The sequence below is a fragment of the Phacochoerus africanus genome, chromosome 10 (genome assembly GCF_016906955.1).
Source record: "Phacochoerus africanus isolate WHEZ1 chromosome 10, ROS_Pafr_v1, whole genome shotgun sequence".
Lineage (NCBI taxonomy): Eukaryota > Metazoa > Chordata > Mammalia > Artiodactyla > Suidae > Phacochoerus > Phacochoerus africanus.
Window position 1 is genome coordinate 117,975,452 of NC_062553.1, and position 19,496 is coordinate 117,994,947.

At 40.9% G+C, this 19,496-nt stretch overlaps 1 protein-coding gene across 2 annotated transcripts in view; it reads left to right on the forward strand.

Annotated features, from left to right (window-relative positions):
* Positions 1-11,884: 11,884 nt before the first annotated feature.
* SLC9B2 (solute carrier family 9 member B2) overlaps positions 11,885-19,496 on the forward strand; it is a 37,846-nt gene continuing 30,234 nt past the window's right edge. The window contains exons 1-3 of one of the 2 annotated variants that reach the window (XM_047798794.1): positions 11,885-12,009; positions 15,761-15,896; positions 16,807-16,987. In XM_047798794.1, the coding sequence (XP_047654750.1) occupies positions 15,807-15,896; positions 16,807-16,987 (271 nt within the window). In that variant the 5' untranslated portion in view covers positions 11,885-12,009; positions 15,761-15,806. The remainder of the gene's footprint in view (positions 12,010-15,760; positions 15,897-16,806; positions 16,988-19,496) is intronic. The other variant, XM_047798795.1, reaches the window with a different exon arrangement.

The window sequence follows — 19,496 nt, forward strand, 5'->3', positions numbered from 1 at the left end:
TGCCCCACTGGAGAAGACACTTCTAAAGACGGGGGTTAAAACTCAGAATGTAGAGGGGGACGACAAAGCCAGCAATTCGCTGCCCGGGCCGCACTCCTGGATCCTCAAGAGCCAGCGCTGCGCGTCCTCGCCCAGGAGCTCGTCCTCGCCGGGCGAGACGACGCCAGGGTCGGCGCGCGCTGGGCCACCATCCTCGTTGCTTCCCGGGGAGGCGCGCTCGTCCGGTCCCCGGGGGCTGGCGGCGCCGCCCGTAGGTCCCGAGAAGTGAGCCAGCTGTCCTCCGGGTCCCCCAGCCCCACGCAAAGCCTACGTCCGCGCCCTGCAGCCCCAAACCTGCGGAAAGCGCGTGGGACCATTTACTGCTGGGCCCCGACCCGCCCGGGCTCCCTGCGGGGACCACCCGGCGGGTCTCCGTCACCGGACCGCCTACGCCGAGCGAAGAAGGCGGGGCTGCGGGCAACTGGCGCCCCGGTATTTGCAGTAATTGTAGCCTCCGGCGCTGCCTGGGGCGATGCGCGACCCGGAAACCTAGCGCGCAAGGTTCGACCCGGCCTCCCAGAGGACTTGTGAGCCACTTTGCTCATCCTTGGGGCCGACCCGGGTGCCTGGGCCCCGGAGCGCGAGGTGAGTACCCCCTCACCCCCAAGAGCACTGGGGGGTAAATTAAACCCGCACCCGTGGCGGCAACCTGTAGGCCTTGTGGGCCAGAAACCGGGAGCCGAGCGCCCAGCGCCTTCTGGTTGTGCGCAAAGGGGTGGGTGGGTGGCTGGCTGGCTGGCTGGCTGGCTGTGTGTCTGTCTACTGTAGGTAGTTACTGGAGTAGGTTCTTATTATTTGTTTTTGTTTTAGTTCTCAAATCCACTAGAAGTTGTTGCTACTGTGGCCTCGGGTTAGCACCCCTGATGTGCTACGACTAATCAGATCCTACTGATTGGGGAATATAAATAACCTCCTGCTCTTAAGCGCACACTGCGTCTGAGGCTTTATGTGACTTACCAGGCATCAGCTTGTTATCACATCCTTGTTACCTCACCATAGAATCCCGGTGTGTTTTGTTGCCTTAAAAGATTCATAGCAGGAAGGCATCATTGACTTTAGCCTCCCATCAAGAAATCCAGGACACCAATGGCTAGAGACAGAGCAGGTAGCTTCCTTAGCCAGGTCTACCTCTGTTTTCTCTGAGAGACTAAAACCCCCTTTCCCCACTCCTCTGTCATGCGGCCTCCACCAGATTTTACTGCTGCTATACAGTATCTCATGAAGTTCTAGTTTACTGCTTCTAAGTCAAGAATGAAAGTTTTTAATTTTGCAAATACCTGTGCATCTTCTCTGGGCCAAGCAGGCATGGGAACAGGAGATGCAAATAGGAATTTAATACACTTTCTGCCATTCAGGAGCTCAAAATTCAATGGGTCAGAATATACCTAACAAGTAACGAGGTAGTGTGATTTACCCTATGCTAATGATGTGAGCAGAGTGGCTGATTTGCGTATTTTCTAGCATATTAAAACCTTTAGAATTACAATCTTACTGACTAGATTATTGCCTTTTTAGAATGTCCATAGAAGGCATGATAGAATAAGGGGGGAAACGTCAGTGACGTAGGCCTGAGTCGGGGTCAACACTGAGAGTTACTGAGCTGGATATGGAAGTTTGGCACTTCACACTCCTGCCTACCTGTGCCTTCTCGTGTAGGAGAAACTGGAAAGCAAAGAATATTTCCCAGACGCTCTTCCAGAGTTCTGGCTGTGTAGGTAGAGTCCAGCAAGTAGATGACTTGCCTGTGATTTCAAAGGCAGAGGTGAGGCAAGTGTCTCTTTACCAGCGTCCATTAGCCGTGCTCTTCAGTACACTCCTTGCTATTTTCAGCTGTTTTCTGTTGGCAAAGAAGGTACACAAGATATCAGTGTCCAGTCTACAGAGTTGTGGATATTGGCTGGGATGTCCAGCAGCCAGACTCAGCGTGCCATGTTGAATTACCAGCTTCCTAGCTTGTGAGGGGTAGTTGAGAGAGGGCACGAGCACATTCTGAATTCCCGGTCCAGACAGCTTCCAGAGCCCAGCTTCTCAGGGTTACAGTGTCAATGTGTTCTTGAACTCCACAGTCCCTCTGAGTTTCCTGATTGTGGCAAAAATAGTATATTCTGGAGTTCCCGTCTTGGCGCAGTGGTTAACGAATCCGACTAGGAACCATGAGGTTGCGGGTTCGGTCCCTGCCCTTGCTCAGTGGGTTAACGATCCAGCGTTGCCGTGAGCTGTGGTGTAGGTTGCAGACGCGGCTCGGATCCTGCGTTGCTGTGGCTCTGGCGTAGGCCGGTGGCTACAGCTCCGATTCAACCCCTAGCCTGGGAACCTCCATATGCCGCAGGAGCAGCCCAAGAAATAGCAACAACAACAACAACAACAAAAAGACAAAAGACAAAAAAAAATAGTATATTCCATGGTGGTTCATTTACTAGTGTTCTAGAAGTCATTCCTGGAGGCCTAGCCAAGAGGCAACACTGGTAGCCCTTTCAACAATCTCTAGCCTGTCAACAATTCACTTAATTCCCTGTATAACATCTTTCTGTTTAAAATACTTGGCATGGTTTCTGTTTTCTGCACAGACTCTGAATAATATGTTTGTAATGTAGCTTCTGAAAGTCACCTAGGAGTTTCCTGGTGGCTAGTGGGTTGAACATCTGGCATTGCCACTGCTGTGGCATAGGTTTCATCCCTGGCCTGGGAACTTCCACATGCTGGGGGTGCAGCCTCCCCTCAAAAAGTCACCTATACCTAATCTCTTCAGTTTTTTTTAGGTGGGAAATAAAACCGTAAGATGAATCCAGGGGCTGGCAGCAATTTGAATGTCTTCAGTTGGGCTCTGCCCTCTCTGCTTGCTACAAACTGCCACATTTGAGCTGGTCCCTGAAGGTATTTGAGTTTATTATGCATAGACTAGATCATCTCAGAAATCTCTTGTTCTGCAAGTATAATACAAAACATTTCTTCATTTAAAACGTTTTCAGGGAGTCCCCCTCGTGGCTCAGCAATTAACAAACCCGACCAGGGTCCTTGAGGACACAGGTTTGATCCCTGGCCTCACTCCGTGGATTAAGGATCTGGCATTGCCCTGAGCTGTGGTGTAGGTCGCAGATGTGGCTCAGATGCCACATTGCTGTGGCTGTGGTGTAGGCCAGCAGCTGCAGTTCTGATTCAACCCCTAACCTGGGAACTTCCATGTGCCTCCGGTAGGACCCTAAAAAAAAAAATAAAGTTTTCAGGCGTTCACACTGTGAAACAACAGGATCGGCCACATCTCTGGAGCACGGGGACATAGGTTTGATCCCTGACCCGGCACAGTGAACGCCAGCAGATCTGGTGTTGCCACAGCTGTGGCATAGATTGCAACTGTGGCTTGGATCTGATCTCTGCCCTGGGGACTCCATATGCTGCAGGGCAGCCAAACATGGAAAAAATAAAAATTTCAGACTATGTTCTATAATAAGCAATTGTTGACAACCTGGTTCATGACTAACCATTCCCTACCAATTCATAATTGGTAGGCTGCTGACTCTTGGTTGGCGCACAAACCCCAATGATAGAACGCATTTTTCCTCTGTGGGAAAAGAATTTACACCATGTTCATACAAAGCCCAGGAACATGGTATGTGGGGAGACGGAGCTGCCATGCACTTGGGTAATGAGGGAGCATTCTTTGTAGGCATGAGTCATACGTGTTAAAGAAAGTGCAATTGTGATAAGTTCTAAAGAGTTTTTAACAGTCTTATAAAGCTATTAAGTAATATTTTGTCAATATAATAAAAGCACTTTGCTTTTATTTCTGTTTACATTTCTGTGGTTCGTAAGGACTGAAAGGTTTGCTTTACCAGTTTCCCTTACCTGTGCTCTTCAGTACGCATATGTTTCTTTCTCAAGGAAAATTACATAAAAGGAAGATAAAGTACTGGGGGGACTTTACTGGGACTCCATGATGTATTGCGTACTGGTGTAAGGTTTGCTGTGCCTTGGCATTATCGTCATTCTACAGATAAAGAAAATCATGTAGGCTGGCTAAGTAATGTGCCCCAAATGGCCCAATTAGGAAGCAGCAACACCAGGGTATAGACTCAGGGTTTTCATCTCGTTTCCCTCTGACCACTCCACATCTTTTTGCTTTTTCTTTTTGTCTTTTTAGGGCCACACCTGTGGCATATGGAAGTTCCTGGGCTAGGGGTTGAATCGGAGCTGCACCTGCCTGCCACAGCCACAGCCATAGCAAAGCCAGGCCCAAGCCGCGTATGCACCCTACACCACAGCTCATGGATCCTTAATCCACTGAGCAAAGCCAAGGATCAAACCCATGTCCTCATGGATCCTAGTTGGGTTTGTTACCATTGAACTGCAACGGGAACTCCACCACTCCATATCTTACATTTTATGTTCATTATACTCTAATTGACATGGATGTGCATAAAATTCCCCCACATGCTCTCTCCTTATCCATTAATCATGCTGTTTCTCTGCCTATTAATGGTCTTTAATTTGTTTACAAGACTAAGTCATCTTTCCAGCCTTAATTCAAGTATAAGCCAAGCAGGACAATACCTTCTCTCCCCTGTTTAACTCTGTGCCTGCACTTGACATTATAGTTAAATTACCTTACTTATGGTGGCACTAGCTGCTGTGACACATGATCTCTAAACTCAACCCATTGGAAGCTGATTTCTCACCCATGTAAAGTCCAGTCAGGTCTCCAGCTGGTGGCCTTCTACTCAGTGATTCAAGAAGCTCTTTTTGTATTATGGCTTTGCATCCTGTAAGACCTTGGAGTCCCTGGTTTCCAGTCAATGGACAGGAAAAGAGCATATGGCGAATTATGAGGGAGGTTTCTTAAGGTAATGGAGGTACAATCCGTCACCTATGCCCAATTGCCTGACTCTGGGACTTGCAAGGGAAGCTGGGAGGTTTCTTAAGGCAATGGAGGTACAATCCGTCACCTATGCCCAATTGCCTGACTCTGGGACTTTCAAGGGAAGCTGGGAGGTTTCTTAAGGCAATGGAGGTACAATCTGTCACCTATACGCAATTGCCTGACTCTGGGACTTGCCGCGTTGACCTGCAAGGGAGGCTGGGAAATGTCGATGACCTGTGTGCTGGGGCAGCAGAGGAAACTGGTTTGGTGAACACTTATCTGTCTCTGTCCCTTTCTTAAAAAGTAGAGACTACATCTCAGTCGTCTTTCTGTCTTTTGGGCTCTGCACACCGTAGAAACCCAGGAAAAGTCTGATGCACTTCACTGACTGTGAAAAGATGGGGTTGCTACCTCATGTGCCTAAAATAGAAACTTACTACACACTTCATTATGGTTGCCTAAGGAATGTTCTGACATTCTCTGACCAGGTTGCAACCTTTGAGTATAGGAACAATGGCATTCTATTCACAGTCCAATCCCTAACACAAGGGCTAGAACATGGTAAGATGTTTGTTGAATGAATGAATGAGTCCACCGGGAGAAAAAAAAGAGGCACGGGGTTAGTCTACATGGAGTTAGAAAATACTAACTGAAAAAATGACATTTGAGTTAGATCTTGAATGAGTAGCAGAACTTTACCTAGTAGAGAAAGTGAAACGTGAAACCCCAGGCAGTGATGGTAGTGGTATTTCTTGTTAATGCTTTATTTGTTTCATGAGTAGAAATTTACAAAACAATCAAATATTGGTAAGCACAACTTTTAAAAGTTTAATAGTCAAATATTACAGCTGAACTTCAGGGATAGCACAGAAAAAGTATATAACCTTACAACCTGTGCAATCTCTATTGACTAAAAGAATGATGTTAAAAACCTAGGCACTGACTTTTACCTGCTGAAATATTATTTTCTGGACATTTTTGAGATATATCAATAAAAAGGCAGTGTCCTATTTGTTCTTCCTCTATGAAGCTTTTGCACCATGTCAAGAAGTTAGGGAGATACCTGTAAGCCAAAGGTTCCTCGTCATTGCTCATCATCAGAGCTTCTCAGGGCTGGCTCTGCATCAAAATCACCTGTTACATTGGTTAGGCTGATTTTGGCTGTAAGTAATAAGGATGGATATTCAGCCAAAACTGCCTTCAAAAATACAATCCCTATCAAATTACCCAGGACAGTTTTCACAGAAGTAGAACAAACAATCCAAACATTTATATGGAACCACAAAAGACCGAGAATCGCCAAAGCAATCCTGAGAAACAAAAACCAAGCAGGAGGCATAACTCTCCCAGACTTCAAGAAATACTACAAAGCCACAGTCATCAAAACAGTGTGGTACTGGTATCAAAACAGACAGACAGACCAATGGAACAGAAGAGAGAACCCGGAAATAAACCCTGACACCTATGGTCAATTCATCTTTGACAAGGGAGGCAAGAACATCAAATGGGAAAAAGAAAGTCTATTCAGCAAGCATTGCTGGGAAACCTGGACAGCTGCATGCAAAGCAATGAAACTAGAACACACCCTCACACCATGCACAAAAATAAACTCAAAATGGCTGAAAGACTTAAATATACGACAGGACACCATCAAACTCCTAGAAGAAAACATAGGCAAAACACTCTCTGACATCAACATCATGAATATTTTCTCAGGTCAGTCTCCCAAAGCAATAGAAATTAGAGCAAAAATAAACCCATGGGACCTCATCAAACTGAAAAGCTTTTGCACAGCAAAGGAAACCCAAAAGAAAACAAAAAGACAACTTACAGAATGGGAGAAAATGGTTTCAAATGATGCAACCGACAAGGGCTTAATCTCTAGAATATATAAACAACTTATACAACCCAACAGCAAAATAGCCAATCAATCAATGGAAAAATGGGCAAAAGACCTGAATAGACATTTCTCCAAAGAAGATATACAGATGGCCAGCAAACACATGAAAAAATGCTCAATGTTGCTGATTATAAGAGAAGTGCAAATCAAAACTACCATGAGATATCACCTCACACCAGTCAGAATGGCCATCATTAATAAATCCACAAATAACAAGTGCTGGAGGGGGTGTGGAGAAAAGGGAACCCTCCTACACTGTTGGTGGGAATGTAAACTGGTACAGCCACTATGGAGAACAGTTTGGAGATACCTTAGAAATCTATACATAGGACTTCCATATGACCCCGCAATCCCACTCTTGGGCATCTATCCGGACAAAACTCTCCTTAAAAGAGACACATGCACCCGCATGTTCATTGCAGCACTATTCACAATAGCCAGGACATGGAAACAACCCAAATGTCCATTGACAGAGGATTGGATTCGGAAGAGGTGGTATATATACACAATGGAATACTACTCAGCCATAAAAAAGAAGGGCATAATGCCATTTGCAGCAACATGGATGGAACTAGAGAATCTCATACTGAGTGAAATGAGCCAGAAAGACAAAGACAAATACCATATGATATCACTTATAACTGGAATCTAACATCCAGCACAAATGAACATCTCCTCAGAAAAGAAAATCATGGACTTGGAGAAGAGACTTGTGGCTGCCTGATGGGAGGGGGAGGGAGTGGGAGGGATCGGGAGCTTGGGCTTCTCAGACACAACTTAGAATAGATTTACAAGGAGATCCTGCTGAGTAGCATTGAGAACTTTGTCTAGATACTCATGTTGCAACAGAAGAAAGGGTGGGGGAAAAATGTAATTGTAATGTATACATGTAAGGATAACCTGACCCCCTTGCTGTACAGTGGGAAAAAAAAAAAATACAAGTTTACCGTTTTCATACAACAAGATATCTGAAGGTAAGTAGATCCAGGGTTTGTTCAGTAGCCCATTGATAGGAGTCTAGGTTGCTTTCTCTGAGCTAATCTTGACTTTTTCTTCAACCTGTAAATGATTGCTGCTAGAATTCCAAGAAACACCCACATCCACAGCTTCATCCTTCCTCCCCAACACACACCACACACACACATACACACACACAATTTAAAGACAGAAAAACCCCACAGCATTGTAAATCAGCCATATTCCAGTAACTCTTTTTTAAGACAAAGAAGGAGTTCCAGTGCGGCTCACTGGGTTAAGGATCTAGTGTTGTCACTGCAGTGGCTTGGGTCACTGTTGTGGTGCAGGTTTGATCCCTGGCTGAGGCCTCAGGTACAGCCAAAAAAAAAAGACAGAAAGAGAAAAAGATTCTCCTCATGCCTCTCTTGTCTTTATGTTAGGAAGGAAAATCTTACCCAGTGGTCCCCAATGGCCTTGCCCACAGATTTCATTGGTAAGAAATGAACCATGTTCAGTCTTAAAACAGCAACTGGCAAAGAAGGATAGTATTACAGAGATTGGTTTAGATCAGTAGTGGTTTCTTCCTAGGAGTTGGGAAGGGACCCACTGCTGGTGAGTCTTAGATAGTTCATAAGTCATGCTCCACACTTGAGGAGATTCAGTCTCTGGAGATTCTGATTTTAGTAAGCCTAGAAGTAGTATTTTTATTTTTTATTTATTTATTTATTTTTTTTTTTGTCTTTTTAGGGCCCCATCCGAGGCATATGGAAGTTCCCAGGCTAGGGATCAAATCAGAGCTGTAGCTGCCAACCTACACCACAGCCACAGCACCAACACCAGATCCAAGCCCTATAACCTACACCACAGCTCACAGCCACGCCAGATCCTTAACTGACTGAGCAAGGCCAGGGATGAACCCACATCCTCATGGATGCTAGTCTTGAGTTTGTTGACGCTGAGCCACAAGGGGAACTCCGCTGAAGTAGTATTTTAAACTTTCAGTTAAATACGTTTGCCCTTGGCTAGGAAGAGAGTTTTTTTTTTTTTTTTAAGGAGAAGCAAGTCGTGGGTCCCTTTTTACCTAAGGATAATTTCCTTTTATTCTTATCTCATTACATAGCATTTTACTTTATGATGATTCAGCCAAATAAATCACTGTGTCAGTTAACTAAACAGAATAGTGGTTGTTTTCCTTTGGTAACTTGGTCTCGTTGGCATGCTTATAAGTTCAGATAAGGTAGTTTTCATTCAAGGAGACATTGCTAGTTATTTCAGTAATTAGTTGTCAAAAAAATTCTACTCTTCACTTGATCTGAACTCCTCACTGATGATAGAGACCCTTTTGGAAAATGAACATTAGATCAGAGTTGATTAGCAGAATCCAGAAATTGGAAAGTTTCAGTATGTTCTACATAGAAATACTGAATGAAACAGAAACCCTATGCTTTTAACACATAAATAAATGAAACCAAAGATGTACGATTTTTATTATCATAGAGTACTTCACAGTCAAGGAAATGCTTTTTCAAATGCGTATAGAGTACTCCAGCAGTACATGTAAATTCTCAGTACAATCACCCTATTAAACGTCAGCATGTCTATACCACAGACAGAAAAGAACAAGAACAACCAGCCTTTACCCATGTAATGGTCTTTTAGCAGTAATACAGTTGATTGCAGTTAAGTGTATTTTACTTAATCAAAGAGCTTATGGACATTTGCAGGTTGGTAGTTCCTTTATTTCCTCTGGAATATTGCAGAAAGCACTTAGATTGATAAGGTCACTTGAAAAAGAGAAGACTGACTTAACATACCTCTTTCTGTTTGTGAAAGCATATTTCTAGAGTGGTTTTCAAAGTGTGCCTCACTTGTCAGGAGCAAGGCGGGTGGGGGAAAGAGGGGACAGGGCTCCTGCAGCTTCACCTTTCTCTGTCCCATTTGTTGTATTTCAGGGTAAGTTTTCATTTGATGAAAGATCTCTGGATTATTTCAAAAAACATTTGAAAACTGCTGTGGAAGATTCTAGGCAGTTCCTATCTTCTTTGAAAACTACAGAAAGCAAAAATGACTTTAAATTGTGGCAGGTAGAATTAAATTACCTAAAATCCAATCACCAGATTCTGTCTATGAAAAATATTATTACCAAGGAAAGCTGTATCATTTTCTTTAAAGCCCTAAGAATTGCCTGAGTTGTGTTCTCATGTATTTTAAATTGCATTTCAAAATCTTATTGCAAAAAATCCTGCCAATAAGGAAACATGGAGAATAAGAATGAAATTCTAACAGCTCCATTTCATTTCCCTCCCTAAAGGCAACTACTTTCAACAGACTATATATATGTACACACACATACATATATAGAACTGCTCATATTCTTCATCTAGTATTCTTGATCTGCAATTTTCTCCCAAGTTTGAAGGAGAGGCTAAAGAGACTGTTCTTTGAGGTCCACATCTCTATGATTTTGGTGGCATATGTGCCTAATACCGGAAAATAAAGCCAAATTAAACCAAGGTAGTTTCTAAGCATGTGCATCTGTCCTGTAGGAAATTCCACATAGTGAGAATGCTAGAGGCATGAGCCTTTGCATGTGATTTTTGAAAATACTTGACCTACTAACTTATAAGCAAATGGGCAATCACAACAGTCATAACAGCCATGTCCCTGGGCTTAGGTCAAGCCTCATTCTTCTATGGAAACCTGTATTTGAGTCAGAGAACCTTGGTTAAACTCACATTTTTTATTAAATTCATGAAATCTATAAAATTTCACCATTTGACAAAAGATACATTCTTCTAATATGGTTTACAAGTTGTGTATCAGTCTAAACAAAGCAGTATCTTGATTGAGAAGCAGTAAAAAAAAAAACTTGCTTCTGCATATGTGCCCTTTTAATGTTTATCTAAAATGTGCCTTGCATTCCTAGTTCTTGGTATAATCTTCAGATATGCAAAAATTTCTCAAAGCATCTCAGTTTAACTGGATTTGTTAAATGAAAACCTCCTTAATTCTTAGAATCTTAAATCATAGAATAAAAGTTATTTCATTCATTTTATTACCAATGTTGTGCAGCTTAAATGGATTAGTGAAAATTTTTGTTTGTAATTATAACATTTATAACAATGGAAAAAACTAAAGCTGGGAGTTCCCATCGTGGCACAGCGGAAACGAATCCGACTAGGAACCATGAGGTTTCGAGTTTAATCCCTGGCCTCACTCAGTGGGTTAAGGATCTGGCATTCCCATGAGCTGCGGTATAGGTCACAGACTTGGCTCGGATCTGGCATTGCTGTGGCTGTGGCTGTGGCTGGTAGCTGTAGCTCCATTTGGACCCCTAGCCTGAGAACCTCCATATGCCGCGAGTGCGGCCCTAAAAAAAAAAAGTAAAACTGAACATAAGATAGAAAATTTAATATTTATATTTGTTTATGGAACGCGTTTTCAAACTTATAATAATAAGCTATGGGTATATATGAGTAAAGTTTTAAACAAAATATAGCAAAATTGTAAAAATATAATCATCGATTTGGTAGAAATGACATGAAGTCTAAAATATAGATTAATGAACTATCTCAAATTTTTATAGTTTTACCATGGAGCTTGGCTGATATTGGCTGTATTCACTGAGAAAATTTATTTAGCTTTTCTAGGTTTTAATTTTCTTGTTTAAATATGAAAGAGATTGGACAAGGCACTTTCTAAAGGTCTTTCTAATTTTTATTATTCCATTAAACTGTGAGTGATTTTTAGGTACGTAGAAGCCATCTAGTTTCTCCGTATTTCCTCACTTTTTAATTTTTCCATTTCAGACACCCAGCATCTCAGGGTGATTCTCATCAGCTCTGTTGAAACTTCAGTGGGCCCAAAGACTTCATGAGCACAATAAAAATTATAATTATAATTGGGGTCCACTAACTGTAGTATTTCAGTTAACTAGCATTGTTGAAAAACAAAGTGTTTCACTTAATTTTCTGTGTAACTGACACCTATTTTATTGACTAGAAAATTTTTGAATAGAAAAATTTTCATTACATTTTCTGTAATGAAAAGCTCTAAACTGTATTGTATATTTTAATGCCTTCTAAAATAGAAGATATTTGCACATAATTTTTTTCTTTTCATTTTCTTGAAGATGTAGAATCACTCTTCTAAACATCTGTTATTGCACAGGGTCCTGAATCCTTCAGGGCCAATTTGGGTGTGAAAAGTCTCACTAAGGACTGACTTGGTGGCAAGTGGCAGAAACCAACTCCAACTGGTAAGTAATTTATTGCACTAACTGAAAAGGAGCTGCTTCCAGGTGTACCAACAATGTGATTATTAATTTAGAGCTTTAACTTTCCATCGTTCCATGGTGAGACTCCACTTTGCTCTATGGTCAGTGACTTCATTCTTTGGAAGGTTTTTCTTGTATGGTACAAGGATTGTCAAGAGCAAGTCTGGGTTTAGCAACCCCAACAGAAAGAAAGCTCTTTCTGAATGCTTCCAGTAAACACCCTAAATCCGACTCTCATTGGCCAGGTATGGGTCACATGCTCGTGACTAAAACAGTCCAGGTGACCACGAAGAAGTTCCCTCACTGGCGAGGACCTCTGGAGTATTGGCCGAGCATAGGGATGGGGAAGGAGGAATAATAACAGCTTTACATGAACTGCAATAGATAGGGAGTAGAGGAGGTGTGGATTCTACAAAAGAAAATAAATTTGCTGTTACAAAAAAAGGGGGGAGAAAAATGCTTGGAAGAACTATAAATATCCCCTATGGAAATGATATTTATCCCCACATTTTGTAGCTCTAGATTGCTATTTTTTTCCATCTCTTTCACTGTCAGCTGTCAGTCACACTGCTGTCAATCTGCCTCTATCACAATCTCTTCCTGCATTTTAGTGTATGACATCATCTGAGGATTTGGAAACCAGATAAGCAAGATCATTAGAACTGTTTTCTAAGTAAGAGTTAATAGGCTCTGAGTGAGGACTTGAGAACCTCTTCATGAGCAAGTAGTATAAACTTTCTACTTTTTAATGGATTTCACAATATTTCTTATGGCCCGTCAAAGGTTATTTTTGCATATTTTCTGATTTCGTTGTCCAAACTGCTTTCTTAATGGGGAGATACTATTGTAATTTCAAGACCTATTGATTATGAACAATAAATGCCATGAATATAGTTGCTTTAAGTCAAGGTTAAATGTTTGTGATTTTCCTAACTGTAAGTGAGTTTCTGAAATGAGACAGGTGGTTTAAGTGCTCTTTTGAAAATAGAAACATAGCAGAGTATAAACAGAGCTGACCAGGATTTATTAAAATACTGGTATTTTATTTTACCTTTTCTCTCTGCAGTACCTCTCTGATCTCAAATAAGTACTTTGGCATCCATGGTGGAGATGATGGGAGAATCGGGGCTTTTTTTTTTTTTTAAAACACAAAGCTATATGGGTTCTCAAAAATCTCATACACTGTCCAACTTGCCCGCTTTTCATTGTTTATGTTAAAAAAACAACCAGAATTTTTAAAATGAACTCTCAAACTCATTTTAACCAATAGTTTATGTCTACTAAAAACAAGCATTTGTACTATTGGCTCTTTGAAAATATTTGTCAGTAAGTTCCCTTGTAGCGCAGCAGGTTAAGAATCCAGCATTGCCCCAGCTGTGGCACAGACCCCAACTGCCTTGTGGGTTCAATCCCTGCCCCAGGAACTTCCACATGCTGCTGGTGCAGCTAAATAATTAATTTAAAAATAAAAATATTCTTCAGAAGTGGGAAAATTGGCTGATTTAGGGAATCTGATAAAGGTGGTGATTCTCGTAACATTGCTCACGAGTTGCGATGAAATTCTACCAATGAGAAAGGTGAAGAAACGGCACTGGTGAGTGTTACATCCCCTAATCAAGAAAGAAAGAGATACAAAGCGTGATCAAAGAAAATCAGTGTGATTATGCAATAAATTCTTCAAGATTGGAGAGACCTGGTCCTGCTTTAATAGGAAAAGCAAAAGGAATCTTAGAGATTTATGATCATTAGGGAGGAGGAGCATGAGTGGCTAATAGCCAACGCTTTGAATGCCTGCTATGTGCATGGCTGGAACTACTCTTGTCTCCATTTTATAGATAGGGAATTACTTATAAAGAGGCTAAGAAATTTGGACTATGATGAAGCTGGACTTCAGACCCAGGTTTGTCTGAATCCAGACCCAACAGACTTTGTCACCTACTACGTTAGAGGGTCGTTCTCTACAGATGATGAAGACCAAGTGCCGCGGTTTGGGATACAGTGTCCTAATTCTCCATCCTCATCTCCCGTTAATCACAGCCTCCCACCATGTGCTCCAACAGAGTTTTCCTCTATACACCCTGGAGCCCCTGGCTTTCATGTCTCTATGCTTTTAAAACAAAGATTCTCTGAACCCAACATTTTCCTCTCAGGATGCCATTCTTTCTCATTGTAAGTCTGACTTTTGAAGTAAATGTGCACATGTGTATCATTTTATTTAATGTATTTGTTGTAGATAATAAAAATCAAACTGAAGGTTTTTTGAGATGCCACTCTGGCCAGCAGAGGTGGCATCTTGTTCGGCAAGAAAGAAAAATGATGGTGGTGATGGTGATGGAAAGAATGTAATTTCCTTTGAAATTTTAAATGCAAATATCTTGGCATGTTGTTAAATGGAAAATGATTCCTCCAGGCAGGGTTCTTATCTAAGTAATCCTTGTCTTTATGATCTGGTACAGTGCCTGGCACATATTAGGCACTCAAAGGTGTATTGAATTAGATTGTTTCCTTCTCTCACATAATTTGGTTCTGCCAAAGCTTGTAGTTTGTACCTCTATTATAATCTTCATCATCCTCTTACATTGAGAATAAGTTTGGTTACTAGTGAAAAGAAAACACGACTCATAGTTTTTAGTTACTTGAAAGCTGGGCAGTCCATGCCTGATGCAGCAACTCAGCCATCTCCTCTGTTCTTGTCTGCTGTCCTTGGTATAGGGATCTTTATTCTCATGGTTGAAAGATGGCTTTTGGCTCTCCAGGTAGTACATCTACAATCTAGGAAGGAGAAGGAGATGATGTTAGAGGGCAAAGGTAAACTTTTATCCTTGAAAGGCCTGGCTTCATTGTTTGAGAATGAAAGCCGTCCTCAGGGACTCCCACCTATTTCCCATTCCATAGAATGTGGCACATGGCCACCTCTCACTGCAGAAATAGCTCGGAATTGGAATATTTGACTTTTCAGTCTCTATAGCACGGGAAGCCAAGGGAGAAGAGCTTGATATGGGTGTTTATGAAACCAATCTGTATGTCTGCCCTATGGGTCTTTTAGTTACTTCATCCAAGTTGGTTTTTTTTTTTTTTTTTTTTTTTTTTTTTCCCCCTTGGTATATTGTAAGTGTGTAGAGAACAAAGGTTGTGCTTTGGTAATCTTTGAATTACCCACAGTGACTACCAAGAGACTATCATAGAACATATTACAGGGTTCAAGACACCATGGTTACTCAATCAGGGTTGTTGTATTATTTTTTAACTTTAATTTTGGAATACGAATTAGGCAGGAATGAGTGACTCTAGTTTCTCTTGAACATGATAGAATCTGTAGATTTCTCTTTGATGCCTCATTTCCATGTCAACATTGGAAAATTACTTGGAGCTCTCCTGCTTCAATTTGGCCCATTAGGAAGGACAATTTAACAGTCAGTCATATTGCTGGGACTATTTGATATATAACTCAAAAAACAGGGTGGAAAGTCAATCATAAAAATATGATGATCAAAGAGGTCTTTTTCAGGAAAGGTGAAAAGGTGGCCAAGAATTAAGATGACAAGACAAGATTAGCAATCAAAGACAAGATTAGCAATTGAAAGTTAAGAGTAATCTGATTTAAAATATTTTAGTTGTTCAGAGTTCTAAGGGGAAAAATAAGTACAGTTCATTCATTTAAATTGCTCAGGTTGCTGTTTAAATCACTTAAATCTCAAATCGCTTTGCTTTATCTATACTGTTTCTCCTTCAGAACAGATCTAGTTCCTTTTCTGTCATCTCATTCTTAATTATAAACCATGGAGAACGAAGATAAAACAATTGAACACGAAGATTCGGAACCATCCACGGGGGTGAAAAACACAATGTCCACGTATCAAGAAGCACAGGTATGATCAGATGGAGGATATCCCAACCGTTTCCTTAAGGAGGGAACTAGTCTGTGATAGAATTGCTTTTTCATTCCCTATCACTCAATTAACAACTCTCCCCATTCTTTTTTTTTTTTTTTTTTTTTAGGGCTGCACCCAAGGCACATGGAGGCTCCCAGGGTAGGGGGTAAATCAGAGCCGTAGCTGCTGGCCTAGGCCACAGCCACAGCAATGCCAGATCCAGGCAGCTTCTGCCACCTATACCACAGTTCACGGCAACGCTGCATCCCTAATCCATGAGCGAGGCCAGGGATCGAACCTGCATCCTCATGGAGACTAGTTAGATTCGTTTCTGCTGAGCCACAACGGGAACTCCACTCTCCCCATTCTTAATCCCCAAACTGGTATAGATGTGTAACCACCAGCTTTCCCAGCTACCCGGTCGTACCCAGCTGGCCCTACATGGAGAGCCTGTGAGATGCTTTATGTTTCCAGCCTAACCCCTAGAATGATTCTGGTTTCTTCCTTCTCTGTCTTTATTGCTTAAATTCAGGTAGATGAATGAGTGTGAATTCATTTTCACCACAGATAACTATGTCTTTCTGAATCACTTCGATATATTTACCAACTGGTGCCTTGAATCCTATGTTAAATAGGCTAATTTTTAAACCCAGTATTGAACAACATAATGAAATTTTGTGTGACTCAAGCATTTACAATGCAACAAATTGTGACTCAATGATAACTACACCTCACATAGTTCTCATTCTGAGCATTCACTAATTAGTAACAAAGCTGTGCGGATTCCCTGTAAAGTGTTAGCCTTGATTCTAGCAATGCAAATTTGATTTGTGATGTGATGATTCAGTAACTGCAAACATAAAAATGTATAGCAATTTAAGAATTTTTTAAATTGCTTTGCACACAGGAGGAAACAATTATGAACCCCAAAGGTATAGATGGAAATGAACCAACAGAAGGAAGTAACCTACTGAATAGCGGTGAAAAAATGCAACAGGAAACAACACCTGAACCAAATCATTTGCAAAGAATAAGACAGACATTTGCTTGCCCACCACATGGCTTACTGGACAGCATAGTAACAAATGGTATGTACACGGGAAGGATGAATTCAGACCAAGAGGATAAAAGATGAAGTTGTTATGATGAGAGATTCTAAAATAATATGGTTTAAAGGACAAAAAGGTTTACTTCTCTGTCACTTCAAAACTGCAAGATGAACAGTTTATAACGGTAGGTGGCCCTGCTCTACAGCCATTCGGGATCCCAGGCCAACAGGGTGCCACCATCTTCAACATAGGGCTTCCAAGAATGCTGTTGTCACCACCAGTGCAGCCAGCAGGAAGAGGGAAAGAGCAGAGCCAAGGTCACTTTCCTTTTCTGTATATGAGTAATTTCACAGGGTTATGTTATGGCTCCAGTGAGAAAAATGACTGAGAAATCACTTGTCAACAGAAAAGCACTAACATAAATGTTGGTTGTTAAGACTATTAGATAATGCCACTAATGTTTGAGCAAATACAGCTCAATGTACACTTCCAGATGAATCCATCAGGATCCTGATTTTCAGTTCCACTTATTGCTGTAGAACTGCAAATACTTAAAATTTGAGGAGTAGGGAGGGGGAATTTATCTTATGTTAGGGTTGGGATATAGTTGTCTTTTAGGAATGGATTTGTTTTTTGGAATCAGCCCAACATATTTTGATAGCAATTTGATGAATGAATAGGTGATCAGATTCAATAATGCTATTTTTGTTCATAAAGGAAGTGTGTATATGTATGTTTATTGATTCCACACATAGGTAATGTCATATGATGTTTGTCTTTCACTGACTGACTAACCTCACTTAGTATGATAGTTTCTAGGTCTATCCATGTTGCTGCAAATGGTATTATTTCTTTCTTCTTTATGGCTTAGTAATATTCTATTGTATATATGTATCACATCTTCTTTATCTGTTGATGGGCAATTAGGTTGCTCCGTGTCTTGCCTATTGTATATAGTGCTGCAATGAACATTGGGATGCCTGCATCTTTTTGTTTGAATTATGGTTTTCTCTGGGTAGATGCCCAAGAGTGGGATTGCTGAATCGTATGGTAGTTCTATTTTTAGTTTTTTGAGGAACCTTCATACTGTTTTCCATAGTGGTTGCACCAATGTGCATTCCCACCAACAGTGTAAGAAGGTTCCCTTTTCTCCACACTCTCTCTAGCATTTATTATTGGTGGACATTTTGATGATGGCCACTCTGGCTGGTGTAAGGTGGTGCCTCATAGTAGTTTTGATTTGCATTTCTCTGATAATTAGTGATGTTGAGTATCTTTTCATGTGTTTTTCGGCCATCCATATGTCTTCTTTGGAGAAATGTCTATTTATAATCTCTGACCATTTTTTGGTGGGGTTTTTTGTTTTTTTGGTATTGAGCTGCAGGAGGTGTTTGTATATTTTGGAGATTAATTCCTTGTCGGTTGCTTCATTCTCAGATTTTCTCCCATTCTGTGGCTTGTCTTTTTGTTTATGGTTTCCTTTGTTGTGCAAAACCTTTTAAGTTTAATTAGGTCCCATTTGTTTATTTTTGCTTTTATCATCATTACTCTAGGAAGTGGATCTGAGGAGATATTGCTGCAGTTTATGTCGGAGAGTGTTTGGCCTACTTTTCCTCTAAGAGTTTTACAGCATCCAGGCTTACATTTAGGGCTTTAATCCATTTTGAGTTTATTTTTGAATGTGGTGTTAGAGAACGTTCTAATTTCATTCTTTTACATGGAGCTGTCCAGTTTCCCCAGCACCACTCATTGAAGAGACTGTCTTTTATCCACTGTATATTCTTGCCTCCTTCGTCATAGATTAATTGACCATAGGTGCTTGGGTTTATTTCTAGGCTTTCTATCCTGTTCCTTTGATCTATATTTGTTTTTGAGCTGTGTATGTATATTGGAGGATGTGTAATAGAGCAGGAAAAAGGGAGAAAAAAGTCAAAACTTTTCTATAAAGCCTATTTCAAAACTTGTGTTAAGGAATGACAGCATCATTATAGTAAGTATATGGCCTCCCCGTGTAAATATATTGAAGAATGTAATACATTTAATCTAGAAGTTATGTTTACGAAAAGTCAGACTCACACCTTTATACTCTTATTTCACTGAAAACATTGTTATCATTCTCAACTGGGACAAAGGAAGCCAAGTATAATATGTTATACTTCAGGCTGTAGATATGTTTTTAATGAAATTAGGTAAGTTTCTAAACTGCATGATAAAAAATCTCAAACCTTAATAAACATGTAGAGAAAACCTGGTTCCAAAATATACACTAGTTGAGACGGGAACAGAAAATGTAATACCTATTTTGTTCTTTTTATTATTTTTTTAAACTTTTACCATTCAAATTATGGCACACTTCTAGTTAAAACATTTACAGTACAGCAGATAATAGACTGCACTAAGGAAAGGGTGTAAATGAGTGATGTGATATGGAGACTAATTTTGTAATTCTGTAATCATTGTCCGTAAAGCTACCTGAGAAATGGGGACTCCCAATACATAAATTTCTCTCACTTGTTTTCTTGTATTTCTGTTCCCAAGGCTTACAAGA